Here is a 25268-nt window from a genome sequence, read left to right as displayed (position 1 = left end):
GTTTCAAAATACTTCGAATTTCAAGATATTTCTTTTCATTTTCTTTGATTTTATATCGAATCATTATTTTTTTTTTTGTGAAATAGGTTTGTTAGATTTCTAGCTGTCGTTCTGACTTCATAATTCCATTTCGGCCAAAGAAATTTGTGATGAATAGCCCTATTAATTATCACATTCCCTAAAACTTTGCATGATTTCAAGACTTGTTGTAGCTGTGGGAATATATTAACAATGCCGTTTGTGCTAGTGAGTCCAAATACTCAAACAACCAAAGTGGACGCTTTTCCAAAAGCTGCAAATGAAAACAAAAAGAAAGTGAAAATTGACGCGAACGCAAACGTTGCAGCAATCTCAACCAACGACGTAGCAGAACGAGAGCTTGAAGAAAGAAATGGAAAACCCTCTTTGATGAACTCAAACCTGACGCAGAAACGTCAGCGTGCAGAAACGAAGATTGATTTTCCTCAAGAGAAAAAGAAGAGTGACTGGCGGCAAGCCAAGAGCAATGGCGCTAAAATGCGTGACGACTTAACGTCAGACGGCACAGCTGTTGCCAGCGTGAGCCAACGTACCATTGGAAACAGCGCTAGACGCAAAGAGAACGCTCAGCGTGAACTGTGCTCACAAATTGATACAGAAATTTACTTGAGTCACAACAGCAAGTGCATATGCGGTGAATGCAATAAAATTAAACTCGAAAGACGTTTAAATCATTTTAAAACCAAAACAGATTCAGTAAATGAAAGTGATTCTGGTATTTCATGCCATTGCCAGGATATTGACAGCATATTTTCTATTTCTAAAGGAGTAAATCAAATTGCAGATCATAAAAAGGCCGTCAGCAATTGCAGCAGCAGTTTTATCGAACCCAGTCTTTCTCGAATCAGCTGCCGAAAAGACGTATATGGTTCTATGCTTAGTGAGAACTCAAGCAACTGTGATTTTACTAAGAGTGTTGGACACACTAACCGCAATAGTATATCACCTAGCTTTGTCACAACTAATTTTGCTAAATATTCACAAAGAAGTATCAAAGACACACAAAAGTTTGATCAGTTTCTAGAAGACCGAAGATTATATTTACCAGGGTACCCGAAAAACACTTTCCATAAAGTAGGTCATAAAAGACAATCAAAAGTATCCGGGGCAATGTCGAATTCAGAAAATAATAAAAGCTCCGAGAAAGACATCAATAGCTCAACAAGGAGCCTTCTTCGTCAGAACAATTCATATGAAAAAGAACAAGATGAACCATTATGCAGCTTCGTGCAGCCCCTGTCAAGGTTACCGAACCACGTCCAAGGTAACGACACTGGAATTTTACATTTTCAAGACGATCCAAATTTAGAGGAGACAAATTTAGACAACGGAAATACGTTTTCATTTCAAAATGAGACACATTGTTTGCCTAGAAAACGTTCACCATCTTCCCCGAACGTGCAAACGTCCCCTCATTTGAGAGCTGTCTCAAAATCTATTAGCTGTAAAAGCCGCAATTCTCTTCGAAGAAGAGCAGAAGTTGATGGAATTCCACTTAAATATGAACAGCCACGAGTCCAGCATAGTTATAGTGCTTCATATGACCGTTTGCTTGATTATCCACGAAGCAATGAGGCTGTATCTACAAGCCTAACTGTGCTATCTTCTTCAACAGAAGCAAAACCATTGACACCGAGTGAAAATTTTCAAGGCAGTTCAAATAAACTTAACCCATTTGCCGAGATAGCTCTTAAGAGTGCAAAACACAACGGTGTGCAATCCGCTTTTCCTCATTTTACACGTGGAAACACAACTAGTAGCCGTTCGGACACTATTTACAATGAAGACAATGCAGAATCTATTCCTCTTACAAGCAGTTTCAAAAAGTCTGACTTAACAACTTCTTACCTTGTCCCACCAGAGTTCAATTCTGACGAGCTCGAAGGCCAAAGTGACAAAGAATTGAAGTATGATGAAATGAACACACCTCAGCATGCAATGGATAGAACAGTATCGAAAACCACTGACGGAAAAGCTGTCGGTTACCGTCAAGGAAAATCCATTCCAATAAGCCAAAACAAAACTATGAACATTGGCTACAGGCTTGGTTATCGGCGAACGTTATTTGAAAGACGGAAGAGACTTAGCGATTATTCTCTTGCATTTGGAATGTTTGGAATTATTGTAATGGTCGTTGAAACGGAGTTATCCTCGGGAAATATCGCAGATATGGTAAGTTTCTATATTTCTGTTGTATTCTATTAGACTGTTGCATGTGATGAACATACAAAGATAGAGTATACTGTAGAGTTTATTCTGTGAAAAATTTCAAAGTCCTCTCATTTCAAGAACCAAAGGCTTTTTAACGATAATTGTAATTTTGTATGTTTCTTTTCTGATGTGGCAAGGACGTGTTAAGGAAAGAAAGGAAACTTGTGAATGAAAATTTGTATGTTTCTGTTTTTTTTACTTTCGCATTCATCACATGAACGTTGCAACCATTGCTAGAAAAATCAATATTCTTGATGAACACCCAAATATGGCTCCAGCTCAATCTATGATAAGCTGCAATTTATTACAATTCGCAATTTAGTTTAAATCATGCTATAAGCAGCAAGTAGTTTTTGCTCATTGTGTTGCAAAACCATTGCGAAAAATAGCAAAGTGAAAAGTTGTAGCTTTCCTTTCAAAATTGATAAACAAAAATAGACAATTGTGTCACATTTCTGAAGTCTCATTCCGTGGAAACTTACCCACTCTCCCTTAGAACCAATAAAAGGCAACTCAACACTTTATCAAAAATAAATTTCAGCACAAACTTTTACAAAAATCTAGTTTTAATTGATGAATTTGATCAAATAAACTATAAAGTGCAATAAAAAGCATTTTTGAACCGCAAATATACACTACAAAAAGCGGTCAGAACAATGTAAATTTGTCAAATTTTTCTGGCATTTCTCAGATTCTTTACACATAGCCTGTCTTTTATTTTTCGTCCTTCAATTTTTCAAAGTTCATTCTAGCTTTGCTTCGCCGGAACTATACGGCACCCACTCTTTTCTTAAAAATTCCCTACTGGGCCACACTTCTATATTTTAATGTCTTGAATTGAGGAAATTTCTTTAGCATAGCGGTTTGATCTTTGTGTGTATGTGTCAACAAATATGTTTTAATGTTTCTTATTGGACAATCAATTAATGCAAGCGCTCGCAAATAGCAGTGACATCGACTCACCTACGCACATTTTCAGCGGAAGACACATAAAATTTATTAAATTTAATCATAGGTCACATCTTGAATTTGACATACAGGAGAAGAGAGTTTGTTTTGGAATATGTTGCCATTGAAAGCTGTTTTACGGCCCTTTAAATTTTTTAATACAATAATATGCGGTTTCTACACTACACAATGCAGTAAAGACGTAAGCAATACCAAACACAATTGTTTTGGAGCTTGTGGGAAAGTCGATTTGTATTGACACACATTTCTAAAAATTATTAATTAAAGAAGTTTTGCATTTGATGAATCTTTTCGTTCTACTCGTATAGCCATGATTCAACCAATCAGAACGAAATATTACCTGCATTGCATTATACTAAAGTTAATGTTAAATTGCCGTAGTGGAGCATTGAAGTAATAATGCTGAGTGCTGTTCACTGCGGAGATAACCTACCATCCCTAATCATTTACAGCGCATCACCTTCAAAGTGCAAGTGATAATCTTAATTGGCTGAACAGCAGCTGCTCGTGTTATTGTAAACTAAATTTTAATTCTTTTAAGCCGCAGAAATCTATACCCTACACTACTGTATACAGTACAAACCAACAGGAAAACTTTTTTTCATTACTTTAAGCACTTAACAACGCTTTTGTCATCTTGTCATCTTCTGGGCTTCTCATTTGCTACATGGAAAGTTTGATGTTGTTTGAATGCAAATAAACATTAGACAAAAAGCAACCCACGATGTAGTTTTGTAACGCAAACAACTTTCTCAAAATTTTGCTATGCTAATTGGCTGCGACTTTGATGCAAACAGGCTACCTAATAACATATATATTTATGATTTTGAAGATTTTATGAAGCAAGAATATCCCATCATGGAATCTTGAGGTTATCATGAAATGTCTATAAATGAAATGACAAATGAAACATTAATATATTTTTATTCTTTTTTATATTGTATGTATTCCATGTAAATTGTTATATTTCATACAGACGAGTTGGTAGAATTGCAACACAAGAATTTTTTTACTTATAAGAAACACCACAATTGAATTTGAGCATGCATAGAAAAGTTTCAAATAAATAATTCAAACATTTTTATCACTTAACAACTATGCATTGAGCAACGGGTTACCGAAAATAAAGTTTTCTTAAAAAATTTCGCATCATTTACTGTTTTGTTGCAATTTTTAACATTGAATATCGGGAATACACTTGCAAACCACAATGGAGCAGTCATGTCGTTATTCTCGGCACGCGCACCAAGCAATCGTAAATGTATTTTACGATTTAAGCAGCGTAATTTCAAGCGAATGTAACCACTAGTTGAATCTGAATTGGTTGGTCCTGGTTGAAATAGATAGACGTGATTTAGTGGGTTTTTTGTAGACTACTCAAAACTTTTTCGTGTAAACTGGCTCCACCATTCAGTATAGAACCATTAATATAGGCCTACCGTAAAAAAACTTTTGACATCACATTTCTACACAATTGAAAGTTCTTAATCGGTTCCACTCAATACTTTCTGTCACATCAGCACTAGGCTAAATAGAACGGCTGGTGACGTCAGCTTGTTCTGGTAATTTAAGCTTGCTGCTGGTAACTACAATGTATGGTTTTGTCTTTCTTGCAAGTTAATATGTATAGCTTATCCCTGATAAACTCAAGTGCCCTCTTAATATGAAGATCACTTTGCTTGCTTATAGAACATATAGGGGTGCTGCATTGTAAACACGATGGTTTGATGCATAATTCAAATTACAAGCACTGTTCAATAATTTTATGGGGTTTGAAAGACCGATTTTGGGGTAGGTAATTAATAGGGTAACTATTTTTATGTGCAATTTATTTTTCGTTCTAGTTAAACCCTTAAATTAATGCAATTAGAGCTTTAGGAATATTTTTACTTATGAGAAACGCATAGTTTCTAACTGTGAAGCCTAGTTAGCCTACATATCATTTTTTAGCACTCGCCAACTTGTCTGACAACGTCATGCACAAGAAAAGTGGATACATAGTAGGCTAGTATAATAACAGCGCTTTTATAGAGCCACATCTACATTCTACAGTGTAGTAAACTATGCTCCTGGACGCAAAAAACACAGAAATCACGAACAAAAATTTCAAACAAAAGCCAAACTTCAGCAAATAACCAGTGTATACTTTGCATTTGTTTTGTAAGGCACAGATGAAAAATCACACAGATGTAAGCTTGTGGCCCTGTAGAAAAAAATTAAGTTCTAGTTTAAGTGGAAAGAATGTGTTGAACTTATCCTGTCCTCTAAACATGTGTTTTCAAAATTATGTGCGCAATTTCAAACGTCTAATCTCCACGTTTTTTTGGTTTCAAACTTTTTTCATATATATCCAAAGCATACATTTCATTAAGAGCAGACTGTTTCATCAACCCCAACTTGATGAGAAAAGAGGACAGAAGCATCTTTTGAGAGTTCAACCATATAAAAGGTAAAATACCTTTTGCATAGATCTTAAATCATTTATTTGAACAGTTCTTCTTAATCCAATGGTAGATTGTAGTCCAGTTATACAGATTTAACTTGATCATCTGTCGGCTGCATTGCCCAGGGGTGAGAGCCTTGTGCAACACTATAGGAAAGTCGCCGATTCGACACCGCTCAAGAACACGTAGCTACAACTTTGGCAAAACTCTTAATGACAAGCTTTAGAGTGGATGCAAAGGTTGGCTTCCTTGCCATCTAGTCTAGTAAATTTAAAGTATCATCTACAACCTGGACAAGGCAAACAATTTTACTTTACCACAGCGGCGTCATGATGTCCATGTAGCCTGTAGGAGTGTAGAGGAGTGTTGAGGTGTTGCGACCGTGCCATATTTTAAACTGGTTGTTTTGCTTTGGTATCATGCACGTTATAACGTCCGCGTTTTGTCGCTTCTACCTTTTCTAGACCTCTGCTCTGTTTGTCATATATTGTTTTGTCGTTGTGATGGTCAGAAATAAAAACACACTGAACTGAGGTAGCCTACTATTGTACATGAGCTTGTACAGCTAACAACAGCTGCTGCATGATATTCAAATTAATCTGTTAGCTTTTAGCTTTTCCAGGTAGAATTTTTGTTACAACACTTTTTGTCATTGTCTCTATGTTTCTTACGCTAACGGAAAAGACAACTTTATTCAACGTCTTCTTGCATAATTAAGCCCCAGGAGAATTTTTACGAACTTTACGGATGCATTCTAATATTATATAATCTTCTACAGTATCAACAAAACGGCTTCGTTGAATATAAAAAAGCCCAAAAATAGCGGCGTTCTGTTTCACCGCTTACGTATTTCTTAGCCTACATTTTGATGCAGCCTTCGTAGGCTACTCCTCTTAGGCTACCAAAGTTATTTGAGAACTTATCTCAATGCTATAACGGTAGAATACTTGATCATGCAAAGACTTAACAAAAAGCTGAGCACATGGAGCTGCTAAATATATTTTGTTGTTTTTCTTCTAAGACTATGACGTTCTGGAGACTTGTACATAAATTAGGTCTGGTAGACTTCGGTGGTTTAAAGTTGGATGAAATATGTACGATCGATAACTGTCCAGCTCTCGAGACGATATGCATTTAAAATTTTAGCTACAAAATACAAGATCATTATTTTTTTATCTAATTTTCTTCAACAATCATTTTCACAAGTTCATTACAAACTCCGATTTATTGCATGGATGAGAATTGTTTCGTCAACTTTTAACACATCTGATTGGTGATGCACCACGAAATTGAACCACAGAATTGGAAAAGCAAAATCTTTTTTCGTTACTCCTTCATGAAGCATTTTCATATCTTGGCTATTGGGTTGAGTTACACCGCAGACTAAAACTCGCTGCATGTACTTGTAAATTTTAGGCCTTACTAAATTTTCTGTCCTATACTGCCACACAACTTGCTGCGCGGATTAGATGCTAACTTCAGATACATTATTTTGTACTTTACAGAATGGAAACCTACTGCAATGTGATGTCAGTGATCAAGTATTAAAAGCTTGGACTGGGACTTTACTGAAGGAATGTGCTTGGAAGGTAATCTTGTTTGAATGATTAAAGATGCACACCAAACTTCCAATAGTTTCCGCTGCGGTATTGAGAAAAAGCATCACCAGATGACAATTTTTAATATGATATACTTGTTGCTTACTGTTATTTTATCTAAACCGATCGTTAAAAATGCTTCAAGTGTGATCAAAACGTTTATCAATAATTTATAGATTGACGGAATATTTTTTTGCAAGTAAAGGTGGTCGAATCCATAGATTCGCAAAGGCAACAGTTCCGCTTCAGTTAGCCTTTCACTTTACTTATGAACCTCGTACACCAAATTAGTCTGCAAAGTTAAAAGCGCTTCACAAATGGAATCTTAAAATCCTGCATTGTGTGGGTTAACTCGCAGTAACCTGAATAATTCATTAAACATTTTCCGAAATAAAACGAATCAATCCTTGTCATTTCTGCTTTTGTCATTTTTAGGCAACATACTTTTCCTTGGCATTGAAGTGCTTGATTTCTTTGACAACGTTGGCGCTGATGGCCCTTGTGCTTGGATTTCACGTCAGAGAAGTTCAGGTGAGAAAACGTAAGGTGGACGTCGTCACGTTTGACAGATTCAAACTGAAGTTAAATGAAGGTCTGATTGGTAAAGCGTCTTTGATTTGTCCACCTTGCCTGCATGGACCACGCAAGAAGGATTAAAAGACTCCAGAGCAAACTCACTTAACCTGATAATTTGGGTTTTAATCATGATATCGGAAGTTACATCAGCGTTGTCAAGATCATTCATCAGCCGACACATAATGTTGACTCAAGCAACGTTTTTCGATGTTATTTCAGCTCTAATTAAGTAGGCTACCTACATATTTCTGAAACACAAGTTCGATTCATTAAAATTACGCCTAAACAATCTAACATGTTGATTTGGCTTGTTGACATATTACCCACTGATATACTAAAGCTGAGATAGTTGTTTTTATCTAACTACTGCATGGACTACAGCAAGCCGAGCAGACACCAAACAACCTAAAACAAGGTTGTGAAAGAGTTGTTTCTTGCTGAACTTATTGAGTTTTTGTTTGATATTTACTCGTTTTTTATTCCGTCTGAAAAATAAACAATTGATTTAGAATTTCAGTTCATTTTGTGAAACCGATAGCAGAAAAAATATCATCCATATAAGAGTTTCTACTGTAGATAAGCTAGGATACTAATCCACGAAATGAAGTGGCATCAAGTACATTTGGACAAAGGTTGTAACAGAGTGCATTTTACGTTGCACAACGTTTTTGTGCGACAAAAATCGGCTTGTGAAGCTGCGTTAGAGATCTGACATCTTCTTTCTCAGTTGCAATAAAATACCAGAAAACTCATTTCAGCCCAAAAGAGTGAAGCATCAAGTTTGGTAAACGAGACTGGTTTAGTCTCATTGGATAAGAAGTTGCAAAACAAAATGGAATTTTTTGCTTGCAATGCACGCTTGCAAGCGCATATGCTGATTTGATTTTATACGCATGCTTCTGCAATCATTTCCGTCTTGCGGTTACTGCTCAATGCCATTTTATACACATGCATTATTCATCATTGTACGTTCGGTGGCAAATTTATCGGTGCATCATTAAATTTCCAATTGTTAAAAACTCACGTTCGTCTTAAATCGCTTGAAATTAAATTATTCTAACACAGAACGTCAATAACGTCAATATGTGACGCACGTACGCACGCCTTGACCAAATGACTTTTCATTTGCAAACTTGCGATGGTCGGTTGTGTTTATCCCTGCAATCTTGTTGAATTTCATCCAGCTCATACATTACGAAAGAATTACGTCCCCAAACATGAATGGATCAGTTGATTTGACTGAGCCAAGCTGCACTTTACCTTCATATTATGTAGGCTCTCATATGCCATGTTCATTTCAAAACAGTAACAATTATATGGAATTACTTCATCCAGTGCAGTTGTACGTTTGTGCAATGTGCATGCATTACCTTTTCTTACAAACTCGAAAGCTTGTTGTAATTTCTTATGAAAGGGTGCTAATTAAATTAAATGACTTCGTACACATTTGGCTTGATAGCTTGTTAACACAGGCAGGCGAAAAGCAATTACTTACATAGCCTCGTTTATTTCTTTCGAAAGCCATGGTCGTGTAAAGTATCACACTAAAGCCAATAGCGCAAAACAGAGAAAAGATGATTCAAGTAAATGACTTGGCCAGCTGCGGAACACAAAGTCTCTGGTACTAGTATCAGTGTGTGATCCAAAATTTACGTTCGTACGATGTACAGCAGTTATAGTACTATTAGGATAAGATTAGAACTTAAATGTAGATCGTAAGTTATAATACCAAAAACTTTTGGGTATTTCACATTCAAAGAGTACAGTATGTTGACATTCAGTCAGGTTTTTAATACACCTTAAAAAGGCATTTGTCTTTCAGAAAGTATTTCAAATGTACTCATTTGTAACCTGTTAAAAACATAAACGCTTCATGGCTTTTCTGTGTTAGTAAGTTTTTGTGTGTTGCTTACATTTTTATACATACAATGTTTCTCAAGACACAAAGATGATATAGTCAGTGCTGCAAACACTAAGCGTTTTCAATAAAAATTATCTCTTTATAAGTAAATGTTTATATAGTTCCAGGATGGTTTTGCTTGTCGAAAAAGTTTCAAAAAAGTTCCAAACGTAAATCGGAAGAAAATTCTATTAAACGTCCACTTTGGCAGAACTACAAACTTCCCTATGTGAGAAATTTGAAAGGCTCTGTAAGCGATAGCCAACGACGTTCAAAACCTAACGCAGCTTATTGGCAACTTCATAAATTGTACAGTATGGTGCAAAATTTACTCTCCCAATATAGATTTAATTTGATTAAAAACAATCTTCAACGCAAAATCCCTTGAGGAGGTAAACCGCGTCTGTTATATCTTTAGCTAATTATTTTGTTAAGTAGAATTTTTAAATATTTTAAAATTTCGAAACCAGATTATGTTTTCAAGAATGTTTTTGAATCACACCAAATCATCTATCTTTTGACAAATACGTGTCATAAGTGTAACACTCTGTCCTTGTTGGCATTTCGGCAGCAACATCATTACGTCGAATTTGACGTTTAAGGCCTCTTGGGACACGTTGGTTTCTTAAATTGACGTTATTTTTAAAACGTGTGTTGATGATATCTTTTCGTGGTCTTCTATTGAAGCATATTCCATTACGACCGACCATACTTCGACTAACTGCGTTTTAAAACACGTTGGTTAACGTAACATCAAGGCTAATGCGTCGTAATTTTGTTACCAAAAGATACATTACATGTTTCAAAATGCGTCGCTTTTATCAAGGGTTTTACGGATATGCTGCGGAAGACGCGGCTAGTGATAGGGTGGAGGATACGTGCATCTGATGTGACATTTGCAGCTATTATGTGATGCAAGAATGAAAATATTCAGATTTTTTTATTCACGTTAATGCGTTCGCGAAATTTTACGCAGCTGCACGTTTTCAACATTTCTTGGCGTTGCAGTGGAGATTTTAAAAGAGTCATCACGGCTTTCAAAGAAACATAAATAAAATATAAACGCCATGATAAACAATATTAATGTTTCGGATGAAAAAAAAAATCTTTGAGAACTGTTATTTTCTTACTTATGATAAGAAGTTGGGGGAATCTAATATTCAGTTGAAATACATCTTGCTTTTTCAGTGTCAGATGTAGAACCACATTTGTTAAAGTTAAGCCACGGTTACAACAGATAGGTTGTCTACTGCTGGGGATCTTTATCTGCTTCTTGATCACATTGGGTCAAGATAAATTATTTATTGTTTGCAACTTTCAAAATGGTTTTTATTTCACAATTTGACCAGTTTTTTATTTCTTAGTTTTGTTTTCTGCACAATGTCATAGTTAGCCAAATACTTTTGCTCCGTCTAAACTATATTACAAAAAGTGATTAAAAAAGTATTTTTTCGGTTGAAAGTTCAAAGCTTATTTATTCTATGATTAGTTTACCCCAAGCTGACTGCATTCGCATTGCGATTTCTTATTAGAAAAACTCGTCGAAAGTTAATATCGGTCTGATACTTGTAAATATTGCTTGATGTAAAATCGATAACCATCAATATAGTCGCAGGAACTAAAAATTGTTGATAAAAAATCCATCTTTTCAGATTTCTGTTACTGAATTGAAATGACGCTTTCACTGTAAAACTAGAGCTAACAAACCATCTCAGCAACAAAATTTGACGATTTGCTTTGTCAAAAAACTGGTTGTTACTACTATATATCGGACATAGTTTGTACAAATTTATTGCTAGTCGATCAGGCTATTTGAAAAGTGTCCGTGTCTGTAAATTGGTGAGCAGTTGCACTTTACACTGGCACAAGGACTCAAAGGTTATGCTGATCTTCAACTGACAATCAGCTTCTACAGTAAGTCTCACAAATATTTTAACGTAGCGTACATTTAGCGCTCAAGCAATGTCAAATCAATTCTGTTCATGTCCTGAAACACACTTGTGCAGGACAGTATATTTTTATTGGCCACGACGGAGGTCAAATCATCGTCGTTTTAGCCTCTCAATCGAAGATCGATCCTTTCATCACCTTGAACTCCCAACCTTTTTTCGGACTATACCAAAAGAACAATCAGGGAAGTCTCATCATTCAAGGCACGCCTGCTTTCTGCTCTGTTTAGTAGACAAAGGTAAAACAGCCGTGTCTGCTTCCCTTGAAAATATCATGAAAATTGTGAAACAAATAAAAATGAGAACATAAAAATAGCATCTTCCCAAAACAACATAGGCCTACGTAACAAAAATCGCATTAACTTTGCAACACTTCTAAGATAACGATTTAAAATCGCATAACCAGACATTGTTAACTACCAAGAGAGGCCGACTGTGTCGACCCAAGGTTCTACAGTGACATTTGCAGAGCTTCAGATTGGATAGCTATATTCTTACGATAAAGTGGTTATTGGTCTCTTGACTTCCAAAGTGTCAGCAAAAAGCAGTTATAGTTTTGATAGTCAAATGCTCACCAAGCGTTGTTCTATGGCCAAAAATAATCTTAAACTTAAAACAAACGGTTTTATTTTCAGTTTTAGACATTCATGCAGTATTTGTGGCATCTTTCTGATATGTTTGGTATGGAAATGGTACATTTTAACATAGAAGAGTTATGGATTGCTCTGCTAATGTACAGTATATTGAATTGTAAACATGATCAATGCTACACTCATATATTAATAAGACATTTTTATTAAAAATTGCGTCTACTGTACATTTGATGAATAATTTTGATTCTAATCTGCAGTCTACTGCAAAATTTACATATAAAAGTTAGACCTATGTTTGAATAAAAACTGATACAAGACTATCATATTTTGCTTTAAATGCTTATTGTTGAAAGTGCAGTTTTTGTTAACATGAAAAATATTTATCTGTTTGTGTTATAAGTTGTCATCCCCGATGGCTAAATCGATAATATTCTGGATATCTAACCAAGAAATGGGGGATCAGTGGTGATGGTTCAACTCTTGCAGTGTGCAGATAAGCAGCGTGCTTGACAAACAGCTTTCAATTTAGGGGCACCGAGTGAATTGGTGGCAACATCTCACACAATAAGATAACACTTCAAACTGTCAACCTTGGTTGCCAGGCTTACGTCAATGGATCAAAAGTTCTTTATACGTATCCAGCGTCAATGTGACATCACGTGACGTTTGCTGAGAGCCCTGGTGCGGCATTTGAAAGGGTGCTGTTGTTTCTTTGGGCAAGAAACTTTACGATAATTGCCTCTACCCAGTGATCGATTTCGAGTAATGGGTAGTACCAAATTTAAGTCATAAGTAGAGTAGACAACCGGAAAAGACATTGCCGTCGGCTGCAGCGTGGGTCAGGTGTACGTCGGAAGGCGTACACCGATGCATAGCGCTCAAGTCCGCTTTCCCGCAATGCAGGATAAAGATAAACAAACAAACAAACAAGTGCCGGCTCGACACCGCTCAAGAGCATGCGGCTGTGTCTTTAACAAACATAGCAGCATACCTGAAGATGGACACAGAGATTGGCTTCCTTGTCTTTCCGTCCACTTAATCCAAAACTTTAACCACCGGGCGTAAGCGTGCATACGACGACACTGTGTCATTAATATATGAAATAATTTTGTCTTTTGCAGTTGTTTATGATTGATAATGGGGCAGAAGATTGGAGAATTGCCATGAATTGTGAAAGAGTTCTTTTCATTGTACTTGAGCTTGCGATTTGTGCCATTCACCCTATCCCTGGATTTTACACATTTCAGTGGACGGCTAGGCAGGTATTTAATAAATTATGTAGGTGCTTTAATTTCTTTGCTATTGGGTGTGCATTTATTGGCTCATATAGGCAACAATAGTCTTGGGACGTGTTGGTATTGGGTCAGATAGGCTGGATGTCTACCATTCACACGCATCTTTTTTTTAAATAATGGCAAGCTATTTTCGAAACTTCTGGATAGTTAGGTTTAGGTTTTTTTTTTAATTTATACCTTTAAGAAAAACATCAGTGTTTTTTTTATCGTAGCAAATCTAAATTTTTTATTTATAAAAAAAATTACGTATGTCACGTTACATGCCAGGAGTATTTTCAAAACAATTTTCAAGGCGCCGAAATATTTTTTTTTTTGCAGATTGTTTTTTTAGGAGTTTTGATGTGACTTACACCTGCTGACTGCTTCCATTATTATTCGATCATTTGTTAACCATTTATTATTGATTATAACAAATCATACGTAGTTTTAAAATTTTGTCACCAACGTCGTATAACACATAATTATGTTATGCAGCTGTAATTATAATCTTTTTTTATTTAATTTAGTTATATTGTCAGACGCCAGTGATATACTCCTTACTTACGCGTATGCGGACATTCACAAAGCATTGAAAAAGGCTTTGCTATCTAACAACAATGATATACTAAGTGCTGTATGCAAAGTTAAGTGTATAACATATGTTTCTCGGCAGCCAATTGTCGCAAGAACTGACAGCGATAGACACCGTGTTTTGCCCATGAGACTGAGCTCGTCAACATCGAATGTTATACTGGTGTCCAGCACATGAACCCCTCATACATCACATGTGTTATACATGGCAGTCAATGTGATCGTTAGTTTGTACAGTGCATGTTTTTGTAGGCTTTTTCTGGTACGACTACAACAACTTTGGCTGATGTTGATATTTTGTTGTCAATCCCTATGTTCCTCCGTCTATATCTTATCGCAAGAGTGATGCTTCTTCACAGTCGTCTCTTCACCGACGCATCTTCCAGAAGTATAGGAGCTTTGAATAAGATAAACTTTAACACTCGGTTAGTTTTTATGTTTTTTTTTTCTTTTCAGAATAGCCTATAAAATATTTACTGTTGGAAGCTTCTTATTTATCTAAATTGGATAGATATCGTTGATTTAAACATTTCAAAAACATAATGGAGAACTGTATAGGCTACTTATGGAGTGAAACAACGAGCATCTCCTTTTGGGAAAGTCGCTTCAGTTAAGCACTTCAAGCCGTAATTTTTTGACTGCGTTTCTGATGGAATATAAGATTCCAGTCAATTGCTCGACAAGGATCAACATCAGGACTTTCCACTTTCGCAGACGAACCATATTATGAAATAGGGATGGTGAACAATTCCATTTTCCTCACCTATATTATTACTTACGCAAATACAACCGATCGCTGAAAGCTAGATAACAATTATTTTTCTTAGATTTGTGATGAAGACACTTATGACAATCTGCCCAGGCACAGTTCTTTTAGTGTTTAGCATCTCATTGTGGATCATAGCCGCTTGGACTATTCGTGCCTGTGAGAGGTAGGTATTTGATCAGTCAATGCAATGGCTAGGTCTACGTGTTACAAAGTGTGAAGAAATGTTACTTTTTGTTGTCTTTTTGATTAACAAGCGTTGCTTAAACGTTATTTTCTGAGATTTTTTCAAACACGTTTCTATGTTGGCAAATTACGTGTACTTCAAAATTTTGACATTTCCTCATGTTACTTTTCCTCTGGGATTATAATCATATAAGCCAGTTAAATGAATTATTTCCTTCATTCCATATTTGTGCTTTTTAAACATGATCAGTTAAGAAAAAGAACAGTCGAAGAGATGCCGAGTAAGTGAGAGTTACGCTGTATTAGTATAGGACAAGCTTGTTTAAATTATTAAATGTCGATTTTGTTGCCTTAGGCTATTGGGTTTTAAAATGAAAAATTAGTGTATGCCATTACGCAAAACGTCTTTATCGATTTTTAAAATTGTTTCAAATCTCTAAAACTTAACAACAGACTGCACCAAAGAACTAAACCAACGTATAGTCCAAACTGACAAATTTCTACGATTTGTCAATGGATGCTATGGCATTCTAAACCACTCCTCCAAAGGCCTTACAAATATAAATGTTATTCAAGCACTACAATAAATTTATTTCACTTTTTTTAGCTAAGTCGATAAGATTTTGTTTCGATTATGAATAGTTTGTTTTTATCTTTTGGTTTAGTTAATTTTTAAAATTGGGCGTTTTGACATGTTAACTTTTGTGGTAAACCTTTTGTAACTAGGATGCCTCATGAGAGCTACAACAGGGTCTCTTCCTCCACGAAATGCATTATGTTGGAAACTTACAACACAAAATTAAATTGTCATTGATTTTTTTATTTAATTCATTTAACTACTGTAAATTAGATCTCTTTGAAGTTTGAATTTTTAACTTTTATGCCTATACAGAAAGCTTAGTTTGTGTTTTTATCACAACTTTTAACTCTTTCTTTATTTTGCTAAGTAGCAAATTGTTTGACCCAAAAACGCCAACACAACCAACTCAATGTTTCACGGCTACCGATTGTGACAATAATTGACAGAGATAAACGCCGTGTTTCGCTCATGAAACTGCGGACTCGTTAGTATCACACCACTAACTCATACCACAAGGGTAATCGAGGGTATTTGACACGAGGGTATTCGAGACAAGGGTATTGCTCACTGTACTAGTGAGTGCTCAGCCTTGTGCTGATAGTCAGGTAAAGCGCTTTTTTCTTCACAATAACCGACTCAAGAGTTAGATGACTAAAATGACTAAGATGTAGTTTGCAAAAGATTTTATACCTAACGGAACATGTCGCAACTTTAATAAGCATTAACCTTGATAATTAAAAACACTATGTTGTCTCAACTGTTAGTTTCAATTCAAAGATGAATCATCAATTGATTGATAGCTTCTCTTGCAGTTATGAATGGCCATATAAAACTTAGTGACGTCATTTTGTTAAACATATTTTTTGTTTTACTTTTGTTTGAGCAAAAAGAAAATATTGCAAAATATAAACAAACAAGTAAAAAACAACGAACGTTTTCACCACATCGTTGTATCCTCATCGGTCATAATGGAATAATGACACATCTGCAATATCAACAGAAAAGGTGATAACTAAAATTCGATTTGACTATGCACTATATCTACGTCTCTATTTTATTTCTCCCCGAGTTATTTTCTTTTCACTATTTTTGTGGCAATTGTTGGATCTCTGCTGTTCGGTTCAGAACTGTCGTTTTTAGTTAGTTTATAGTCAAAATGAATTTGTAAGTATCACTTTCTTTTTTTATATATCGCAGATGTAGGCTGAGGCTAATCATTATTTGGCTACTGCTGATAAAGACACGGCGAATGACTTTTATTCGTTATTTATGTGAGGGATGTGCATTTTTTTGCACATCACAAAAAATGCCGAAGAAAACATGATCTTATACTTTTGCTATGCCACCGGACAGCACCATTTTACAGGAATATTTATACCCATATTTTTGTTGAAAATGCTCTCAGAATGCACCAAATTCAAAGTAATTTTTCAAAATTTTCTGGGGAGGCTCCCCAGACCCCCGCCGCTGGGTGTCGTCTTTGGCGAACACGCCGTCAAAACCCCCCAAATTCCTCGCTACGCCACTGATTGTTCATTTTTGTTTTCTTTTTTATTACTTTTTAATTCATTTTCAAATTTTCTGGCCCCCCCCCAAAAAAAACTCTTAGATCCGCGCCTGTAAACAACTAATTGTTGCAATAGTTGAATCTTTAACTGGTAGATGATACCTTGCTTAATGCCTATATTGGGTTTATGGTGAGCTATTCCACTTTTTCTTCAATGGTATAAAAACGCGAAAGCTAAAAGAAACACAACAACACATGTCATAATATAAATCGATACAGTGCTTCCTTTTTTTCGCTTAATTAAACTAATAAACATGGATTTGCGATTGAAATCAAAGGCATGCAATGATTTATTCTGCTGGGCTGCAGTGTGATGTGTATTTGTCGCAGTGGTGAAAGACGCGGTTGTTGAGTCTAATCGTCGCTATTCGTCAGTTATCAGTTTGGCCAAGTGATTCTCGTCTATTTTGTTTGGGCCTAACCTTTCGGCTTTCATCAGTCCAGCTTGTCAGTATATTTTTCCCTCTTACCCAGTGAGATTTCATGGCCACTTAAAGATACGGCCTGATTTGTCACATTTTGCAGAAAATTTCAGGTTTTTCTAACTTTGGGCGAACGTTTAAATAAATTTTTCTAAAAATTAGATTTTTACGCTTTCTTTATTCTTTTCCCCAGATGACACAATAGGTTTTAACATCCTCACATGTTCAAAAACAAAGAAAACTTGATTTCAAAGATTTTAGTCAGACTGTTAATTTTCAATAACAGTCTGATTTTGCGTTTTTCAACTTACTTTTTCTCATTTTGTCACCCTCATAACAAAACTGCCTAACTCATTTTTTTAGCTTTTGAGAAAAACACAAAAAACTTCCGCAAAGATAATGTTTTTATTAACGAATTTTTGCAAAAAAAGTAGCCTACAGTACTTTAGTGAGTGTGAAGCGTCTTGAGCATTTTTCCAGGCATCACTAAAGTTAAAACCAGTGACTTGGGCTGAAAATCTCAAAACTGTCAAAAAGTGAGTTAGGCAGTTTTGTTATGAGGGTGACGATTTGCTACTACTTTCCCAAGGCAACAAAAAGTTTTATGTCATTAGGAAACCGCAAAAAGTAAAAACATCTCAAAAAATGTCAGTCAAGCACTAGCAGTAGCTGTAATCAAAATTTGTAAAATGTGACAAATCAGGCCGCATCTCCAGGTGGCCATGGAGATTTCCAAAGATGTCAATCTTTGGTCTCGTCATCCAACCACGCGGGCCTTCTATCCCGAATGTTGGACAAAACATAAGGCGGTTTATTATGATGTGGTCTGAGGTCTGTTCTTCAGCCTCGCACTCGCAGGAAAAGGAAAATATCCCGATCCATTGGTAAATGGTTAAGCGGAATATTTTTACTCTCTTTTGGATATTGCTGAGACACTTCAACGCCTGTCCCGAAAAGATATGCCCCTCATTCAAATTAAATTCAAAAATTTAACATTATTATCATCATTTAAATTATAATTAAATGCACACAAATTTCATTTAAACATATATCCAAACACACATGCCACAATTCAATACGTGTTTGTAAGATCGTTAAACCTGATTTGCATTGTCGCTTACCAACGTCGATTCTTTATGAATATTCGCTTACTGTCGTCGCATAATGGTCAAGTTGAAATGATGCAAATTAATATTACTCAACCCTTTGTTGGAAATAAAATATCCACGGTCACCTAAAATGAAGCACGTACAGTATTTGCAGTCATTGGATTTCTGTAGCGCAGATCAAGGTTTGGCTACTTAATAAGGTTCAAAAAACCGCTGCACCACAATCGATAGCAATAAAAAGCATTTTGCTGTTTGCTTCCATCTTAAACAGACTGTAGGTTTAAATCGGACACTTGCACAATCAATGTCTGAATGATTGAAATGCCACAAGACCAATTGCCACCAAGTGCTAAAAGCGTACGGCGTCTGCTTGTCTGTAGGAGCCATCTGTAACCACAAATTGTCAATTCGCTTGCAAAATTCAAACGAAACAGATGTGAAAATGTCACATAACAATTTGAAGCACAAAAACATGTCCAAAAGATCCTAATAAATGAAACAGTTGTTAACTTCTATCGTCTTATTCTTCTCGACTCAATCTTTTTGCTGGATATTTAGCAGTCAACCCTGGGATACTAAAGGAAAAACCTGACTTGGCGATTGTACACGTTCTTTGTATTTAAGAAGTATGTAGCTAATGTGTTGAAGATCTAGGCTCCCTACCGGTGACAGGTTTACAACTGCTGAGACCAAGCTTTTGCATGCATTTTGTTTGTACATCTGATAACTGTTGCGTTCGTTAACTTCTTCGCAAATGTAACATAACTTGCTAACCACGCATTCACGAAGGCTACATTGGACATAATTTATATCAAGGAAATAAACCGAAATAGCATGTAACATTGTACGATATGTTCTTGTGAAGTGAAAACGTTATCACGGTATTCGGTTTTGCTTGTTTTTAGTTGGGAACATCGTAGCAAAACAACCGACGTGTGCCATGACATTACAGCAGAGGTCAAGAAAGAAGTAGATGCGATAAAATACGAACGTTTATTGTGTGGTGATTTGAATGACGCGATTAAATCATGTGCATCATCAATTGACAGCTATTGTCTTGAACCATTCACCGCTTCTTTGACCCTTTCCTGATGTAAGATTTTTAATGAACTGTTTACAGGTACCATGATGCTGACAATGTCAACAGCAACTTCCTCAATGCAATGTGGCTTATATCGATTACATTTCTATCAATTGGTTATGGAGATGTGGTTCCCAACACGTACTGTGGCCGAAGTGTATGTCTGATAACTGGAATTATGGTGCGTGGTATAAAAAAATTCCCTGTTTGTTGTTTTGTTTTTGTTTTTTTTTGTTTCTTTTTGTTGTACAAGACTTTGCCTTTGCGCAACAAATCTTAATTGTAAACAACCTCGAATTAAATAATCTTACGGTAAAATAAATTTCATCTACAGTGGATATCATTTGAAATTACGAACAATCGTAGCTGATATCCTAAACAATGGTACTTTTTTATACAGTTATCACAAGCATTGAGTTGACTTCGAAATTTAGTATTTATTTTACAATTTTTTTTTTGATAGGCCTGGAAAGGGCGATATGAATAGCCGAAAACGTTCGCTTATTGTTTTTTTTGTTTTATAATGTTAAATGTAGTGTTTTTGCTTAGTTATGCTTGTTTATGCAGATAAAATAATCCACAAGTTTTTACTGTTACACAAGAGATGGATAAGTAAAATAAGTTTAACATTTGTAGCCGAGAAATTGATATTGGCTACAGTGGACCGGTATAAGTTAGGCATGAATTAGGTGGGCATTATTGCTGCAGGAAAGGCTGCCGAGAGAAAGGAACTGGCCACCCTACTCTCCTTAGTGCTGAAGGCTTAGTACAATGAGAACCTTGTCTTCTCAAACCCGACCCTTGAATCAAGTATGGGATCACCTTTACCTTTTACAGTGGATGATGTTTTGTTGCTATTAGCTGCTTTTGTACCTTTCAGGGTGCTGGGTGCACGGCGTTAGTAGTTGCTGTGGTAGCACGTAAACTAGAACTTACAAAGGCTGAGAAGCATGTGCATAACTTCATGATGGATACCCAGCTTTCGAAAAGGGTGAGCATCTTTCTATTATTATGTTTTCTAATGCAGTCTCGGTGCAACAATAATGAACCCACTGTTTATACAGTATATAATTTGTGCAAAAAACTTTGTGAAAATGCTTCATCAATACGGATATCCTGTATTGGCAGCGTATTGTTACAGTCCCACTGACCAAGTCGTTAAATTCGAATGACATGATATAATGACGTCACAAATACATTCACTGACGTAGTCATGACTTCAACATGCATGACTTAAAACTGTTGTGGAGAGAGTGCTACATTACCCCATGTTATAAAATGATATGCGTGTTTAGTAGCTGGCCCAATTTTTTGGAGAGGTTTTGTCATAAAAAAAAAACTTAGATATTTGTTTAAAATAAAATATTTCTATCGAAGCTTAATATGTGCTGACGAAATATGTGCTGACGAAAGCTTTAAAATATTTTAAGGTTTTAAAACCTATAAGCTACGGAAAAAAGAACTCCAAATGTTAGTTGGAATAGCTTATTAGAAGAATTCCTTCATGGATGTGGTTAAGTTAAATGTGAAGTTAAATCGACAAGGCAAAAATAGGAGCTTTTTAGCTTCAAATGTTGCAAAAATATCGTTGATGTTATATCCACTTTGGTAGATCCCCAATGATGCTGCAATAAATGCAGACAGTCCCCTTATGTTTCTACCTGGATGTCCTCATCTTTGTATTGAATTTTTTTCACTATATGATTAGAACTATTTTATGGTTTTTTTACTGTTTTTCTCTTTCAAAGATGTAGCTTTTGACAAGTTCACAAACAACATGCACTTTCTAAAAGTATGCGCATGTTGTTGAATTTGTTTTTTGACGGACAAATTTATCTCTTATTTAACTGCATATTAGTGCTCGTGATCTGATGACTTTCTTTACTGTTTAGTTGCATTGCACAAAATCTCCTTTTTTCGAAACATCTCACATTATTATTTGCAGGTGAAAAATGCAGCAGCAAACGTTTTACGAGAGACCTGGTTGATTTATAAACATTCCAAACTGTCCAATAAACTTGACTCAAGAAAAGTGAGAATGCATCAGCGAAAATTCTTAACAGCTATTTATCAGTAAGTGGAAATTCTTTTAAGGGCAATCTTAATTTGACGATAAGATTGTCTTGATTTACCATTAAAACAAAACATGAAATTTTTACCATATTTCGTAACATGAACTCGTGTTGTCATTACAACGACAAATCACAAGACGTGATAAAAACAAGCAAGATGCACACGGAACGTTGATTATCTTGGTTCTAACAGCGACGTGGCACCTAGGGGAGTTGTTGCCTGCCTTTCAACACGTGAAACATACAGCGTCAGACAGTTTTGAAATTTAATTTGTGGAGATATTTATATGTTGTTTCTGTGTAAAAGAAAAAAGTAAAATATTTTATAACAGTTCAGCAGCATGTACACTGTACAGAGGCCAGAATCAAATTAACTTTTCTCAAAATAGTTTTGTTCTGCATTTGGAAGTAGGCTATAGCTGCAAAGTGGCGAAAGGTCAAGAGAAAGTCACACTAGGCTTATTGTCTTTGTTTTATCTTTATAGCTTCTCTGTGACAAGTTAGACTCACTTGAATGTATCATTTAACCCAAGCGGTTCTTAACGCATTAAAACACACAAGCACAGCTTATCACACAATGTCGTTGAAAGGAGAGTTATCACAGATTCTCGCAGATGCCGCAAAGGTAGCTGTCATAGTTGGACAGTCAGCTGATAAAGCGGAGTCTATGCAGACATTGTGTTTGCATTTCAAAACAGACTAAAATTTGAATTATTGCAAAAAAACATAACAGTTATTTCTGCACAGAGTTAATTAAGATGTTGATATATCTTCAAACCGCCTCAATTTCTTATATTTATTGGAAAGAAAAAATGTTCACTTCTATTAATACATACTGAATAGAAAAAGGAATATAAGTTATAGGCCTACCGTAATGCCCATCACAAATACAAAATACTACAAAATTAATTTAATGTAAAACAAGTCAAATTTTATTAATGATTTTTTAGTCTGGACTGCTTATAACTATTCTTGGACAATTAAATACAGTAATTCTAAATATCTAATATTGAAGAAACCACTGCAAGCTGTTTAAAAGTTATGATTTTCATCATTTTTGTCTCGTTACCAAAAGCGCTGGTGTTCAAAAAGGGACCTGTTTTTAAGAAAAACAAAGATTCTTCCCATCTGATGGTGAAGAAACCCCAAAACAACTCGAAAGGAGACACTAACACTTTAAATTTAAATTTTTAACACAGCAATCCAACTCTGTGTGGGTCTAACATAAGATCTATCTCAAGCATCTTTTTATTGTGTTCAGGTTAAGAAGCTTCAAAATGGAACAACGAAAATTAAATGATCAAACCAACACTCTTATTGATTTTGCAAAGGTTTGTCTTGTATCCTGTAGTTCGCCATTTAAGTCAATGGAACCAAGCTACATTTTTCGTTTAACTTTGAGATACCCATTAGGCAGCACGTGATAAACCTTAGTTTTGCACAAACTGTTGCTTGCGTTCGACGAGTTTCTCTTTTGTATCAACGATTTGCAGAAATTCACAAAGCTGAATAGTAAAAGCATGTAGCTTACCAAACTGAAAGTGCAGTGTTTAGAAATTTTTTGCAAGAGTGGTTTGAGTAGCATTTTGTAGCTTTAGGCCACTAAGTAATACTACGCGTCATACCAAATCCATGGTACTTCGGCAACTTTTACCTTGCTTCGAGTCAAACCAGTAAAAATAGAGACAATTTCTTTACTCACTTCGTAAATCTACATGTTGTCATTACGTGTCAAGCAGCCAATGCTTCCACAACTACTTTAGTGTTATATTAACGAAAAATTGTTCATCAGAGTAAAAAAAATCCGGCCGTGCCATGCAGTTACACGTTTGTTTATTGTTTAGTTTCAAGAAATGCATTTGACAAATACTGTTTTCAGATGCAAATAAAAGTCACAGAAATGCTCTCCGAAATTTCAACAAGACATGACATCGTTGATGAACAAGTTCAACAAATTAACGAAAAGTTATTTTCTCTTGAAACAACAATTTTGCAGCTGCCGGATATGCTCACCACTGTTGTGCAGTCACAGCTTGCCAAGAACCAAAATGAACTCTCTACAGCCACCCGACGGTCAAGTCGAAATAAGCAAAAAATCCTGGTGGATGGAAGGCGAGAAAAATATAGAGGCCGAAGTAGTTCTTCCAAGAGTGACATTTCAAATTATCCAAGACTTGACTCTTCTCCTGGAGTAGAATTAAATATGTCCGGAGAACCTTTAAGCGAAAGTACTGAAGAAGCCAGAGAGAAGGATGTTGATGTACCACTGACAATTGAACTGAACCCAACATAAGCGCATTTGGCTATTTATTTATTTGAAGAAGCAAAGGAAGCAAGCATCGCGAGCAAAGATATTTCAAGGAATCCCTGAAAAAAGTTTCTGCTTACACATCACACTGACAAGTCGTGTTTTTATATCTTTCTTATGATACTTTGAAGGAGAAACTTTGACGATTGTTGTTTCTTTGAAATATTAAAACGTCTCATTCATAAATGGAGGTGGAAGAAAGTGCAGACAGTTTACAAAATATAAAAAAATAAAATAAAACTGTTCGCCCAAGCTAAATTTTGATGAAGTTAGTACATCTTGCTGGGTATATTGTTTTCTGCAAAATTTTGTGGCAATTGCCTTCAAAGTCAACAACCACTGCTTAAAAGTTTTATTTTAACTTGGGTTTTTAGCTTTTGCACTGGACGACTACAATAGACGTAACGTAGATCTCTTATCGATCTCAGTATTTTTACTTTGGCAAAAGTATAGAAGCTTAAATCCTTTTTCAAATCTGATCTTTTTTCTAGTATTTTAATCTGCATAAATTTATTCTGTCCTTAGAGAAAAATGCAATTTTGATTGCAATAAATTATGTAAAGTATTATGATTTTGCAACACTGCATTGTAGATAAAGAATTGTGATATTCATTTTGTGAGGTTCTTTTTGTGACTTAATCTACATGTTAAGCCAGACTTACAATAACGTTTCGTTTTATTGTCGTCGCCGCTGTTTTTGTTGCTTTTAACAAACTTTGCTGACCTTTTGATTGATGTTTCATTTGACTTTAAACAGTTATAAAAATCTAAAAGATGTTTTTGACAGTTTAGACTCGATAAGAAACTCGATCACAATTTAGTGATTTGCAGTAACTAAAAAATTCAACTCAAGACAAATTTCTAAAGCAATGCAATAGGGACTGTATCTCCACAAATCTGCCAATAAATTTTTTAATGTTTTAAAAAAAATTCTTAGTAAATTTAACGCTCCAAATAAAAAGGACAACAAATTTCAAGAAGTTTCAGCAATTGCTAAACCTACATCATATAGGCTACAGCTTAGAACTCATAA

General features: G+C 35.5%; 1 protein-coding gene across 1 annotated transcript; it reads left to right on the top strand.

The window, feature by feature from the left end:
• Positions 1 to 1694: 1694 nt before the first annotated feature.
• On the top strand, positions 1695 to 25123 carry LOC145771491 (small conductance calcium-activated potassium channel protein 2-like). Its single transcript, XM_082583183.1, has 11 exons — positions 1695 to 2211; positions 7169 to 7252; positions 7697 to 7792; positions 13401 to 13541; positions 14397 to 14569; positions 14972 to 15076; positions 19895 to 20036; positions 20736 to 20846; positions 21801 to 21928; positions 23189 to 23258; positions 23807 to 25123. The coding sequence occupies exons 1-11, from the start codon at positions 1957 to 1959 to the stop codon at positions 24218 to 24220; spliced, it is 1719 nt and encodes a 572-aa protein (XP_082439309.1). The 5' UTR covers positions 1695 to 1956; the 3' UTR covers positions 24221 to 25123.
• Positions 25124 to 25268: the final 145 nt, after the last annotated feature.

The sequence above is a fragment of the Aplidium turbinatum genome, chromosome 6 (genome assembly GCF_918807975.1).
Source record: "Aplidium turbinatum chromosome 6, kaAplTurb1.1, whole genome shotgun sequence".
In the NCBI taxonomy this organism is placed as follows: domain Eukaryota; kingdom Metazoa; phylum Chordata; class Ascidiacea; order Aplousobranchia; family Polyclinidae; genus Aplidium; species Aplidium turbinatum.
This window is presented reverse-complemented; position numbering and strand designations above follow the sequence as displayed.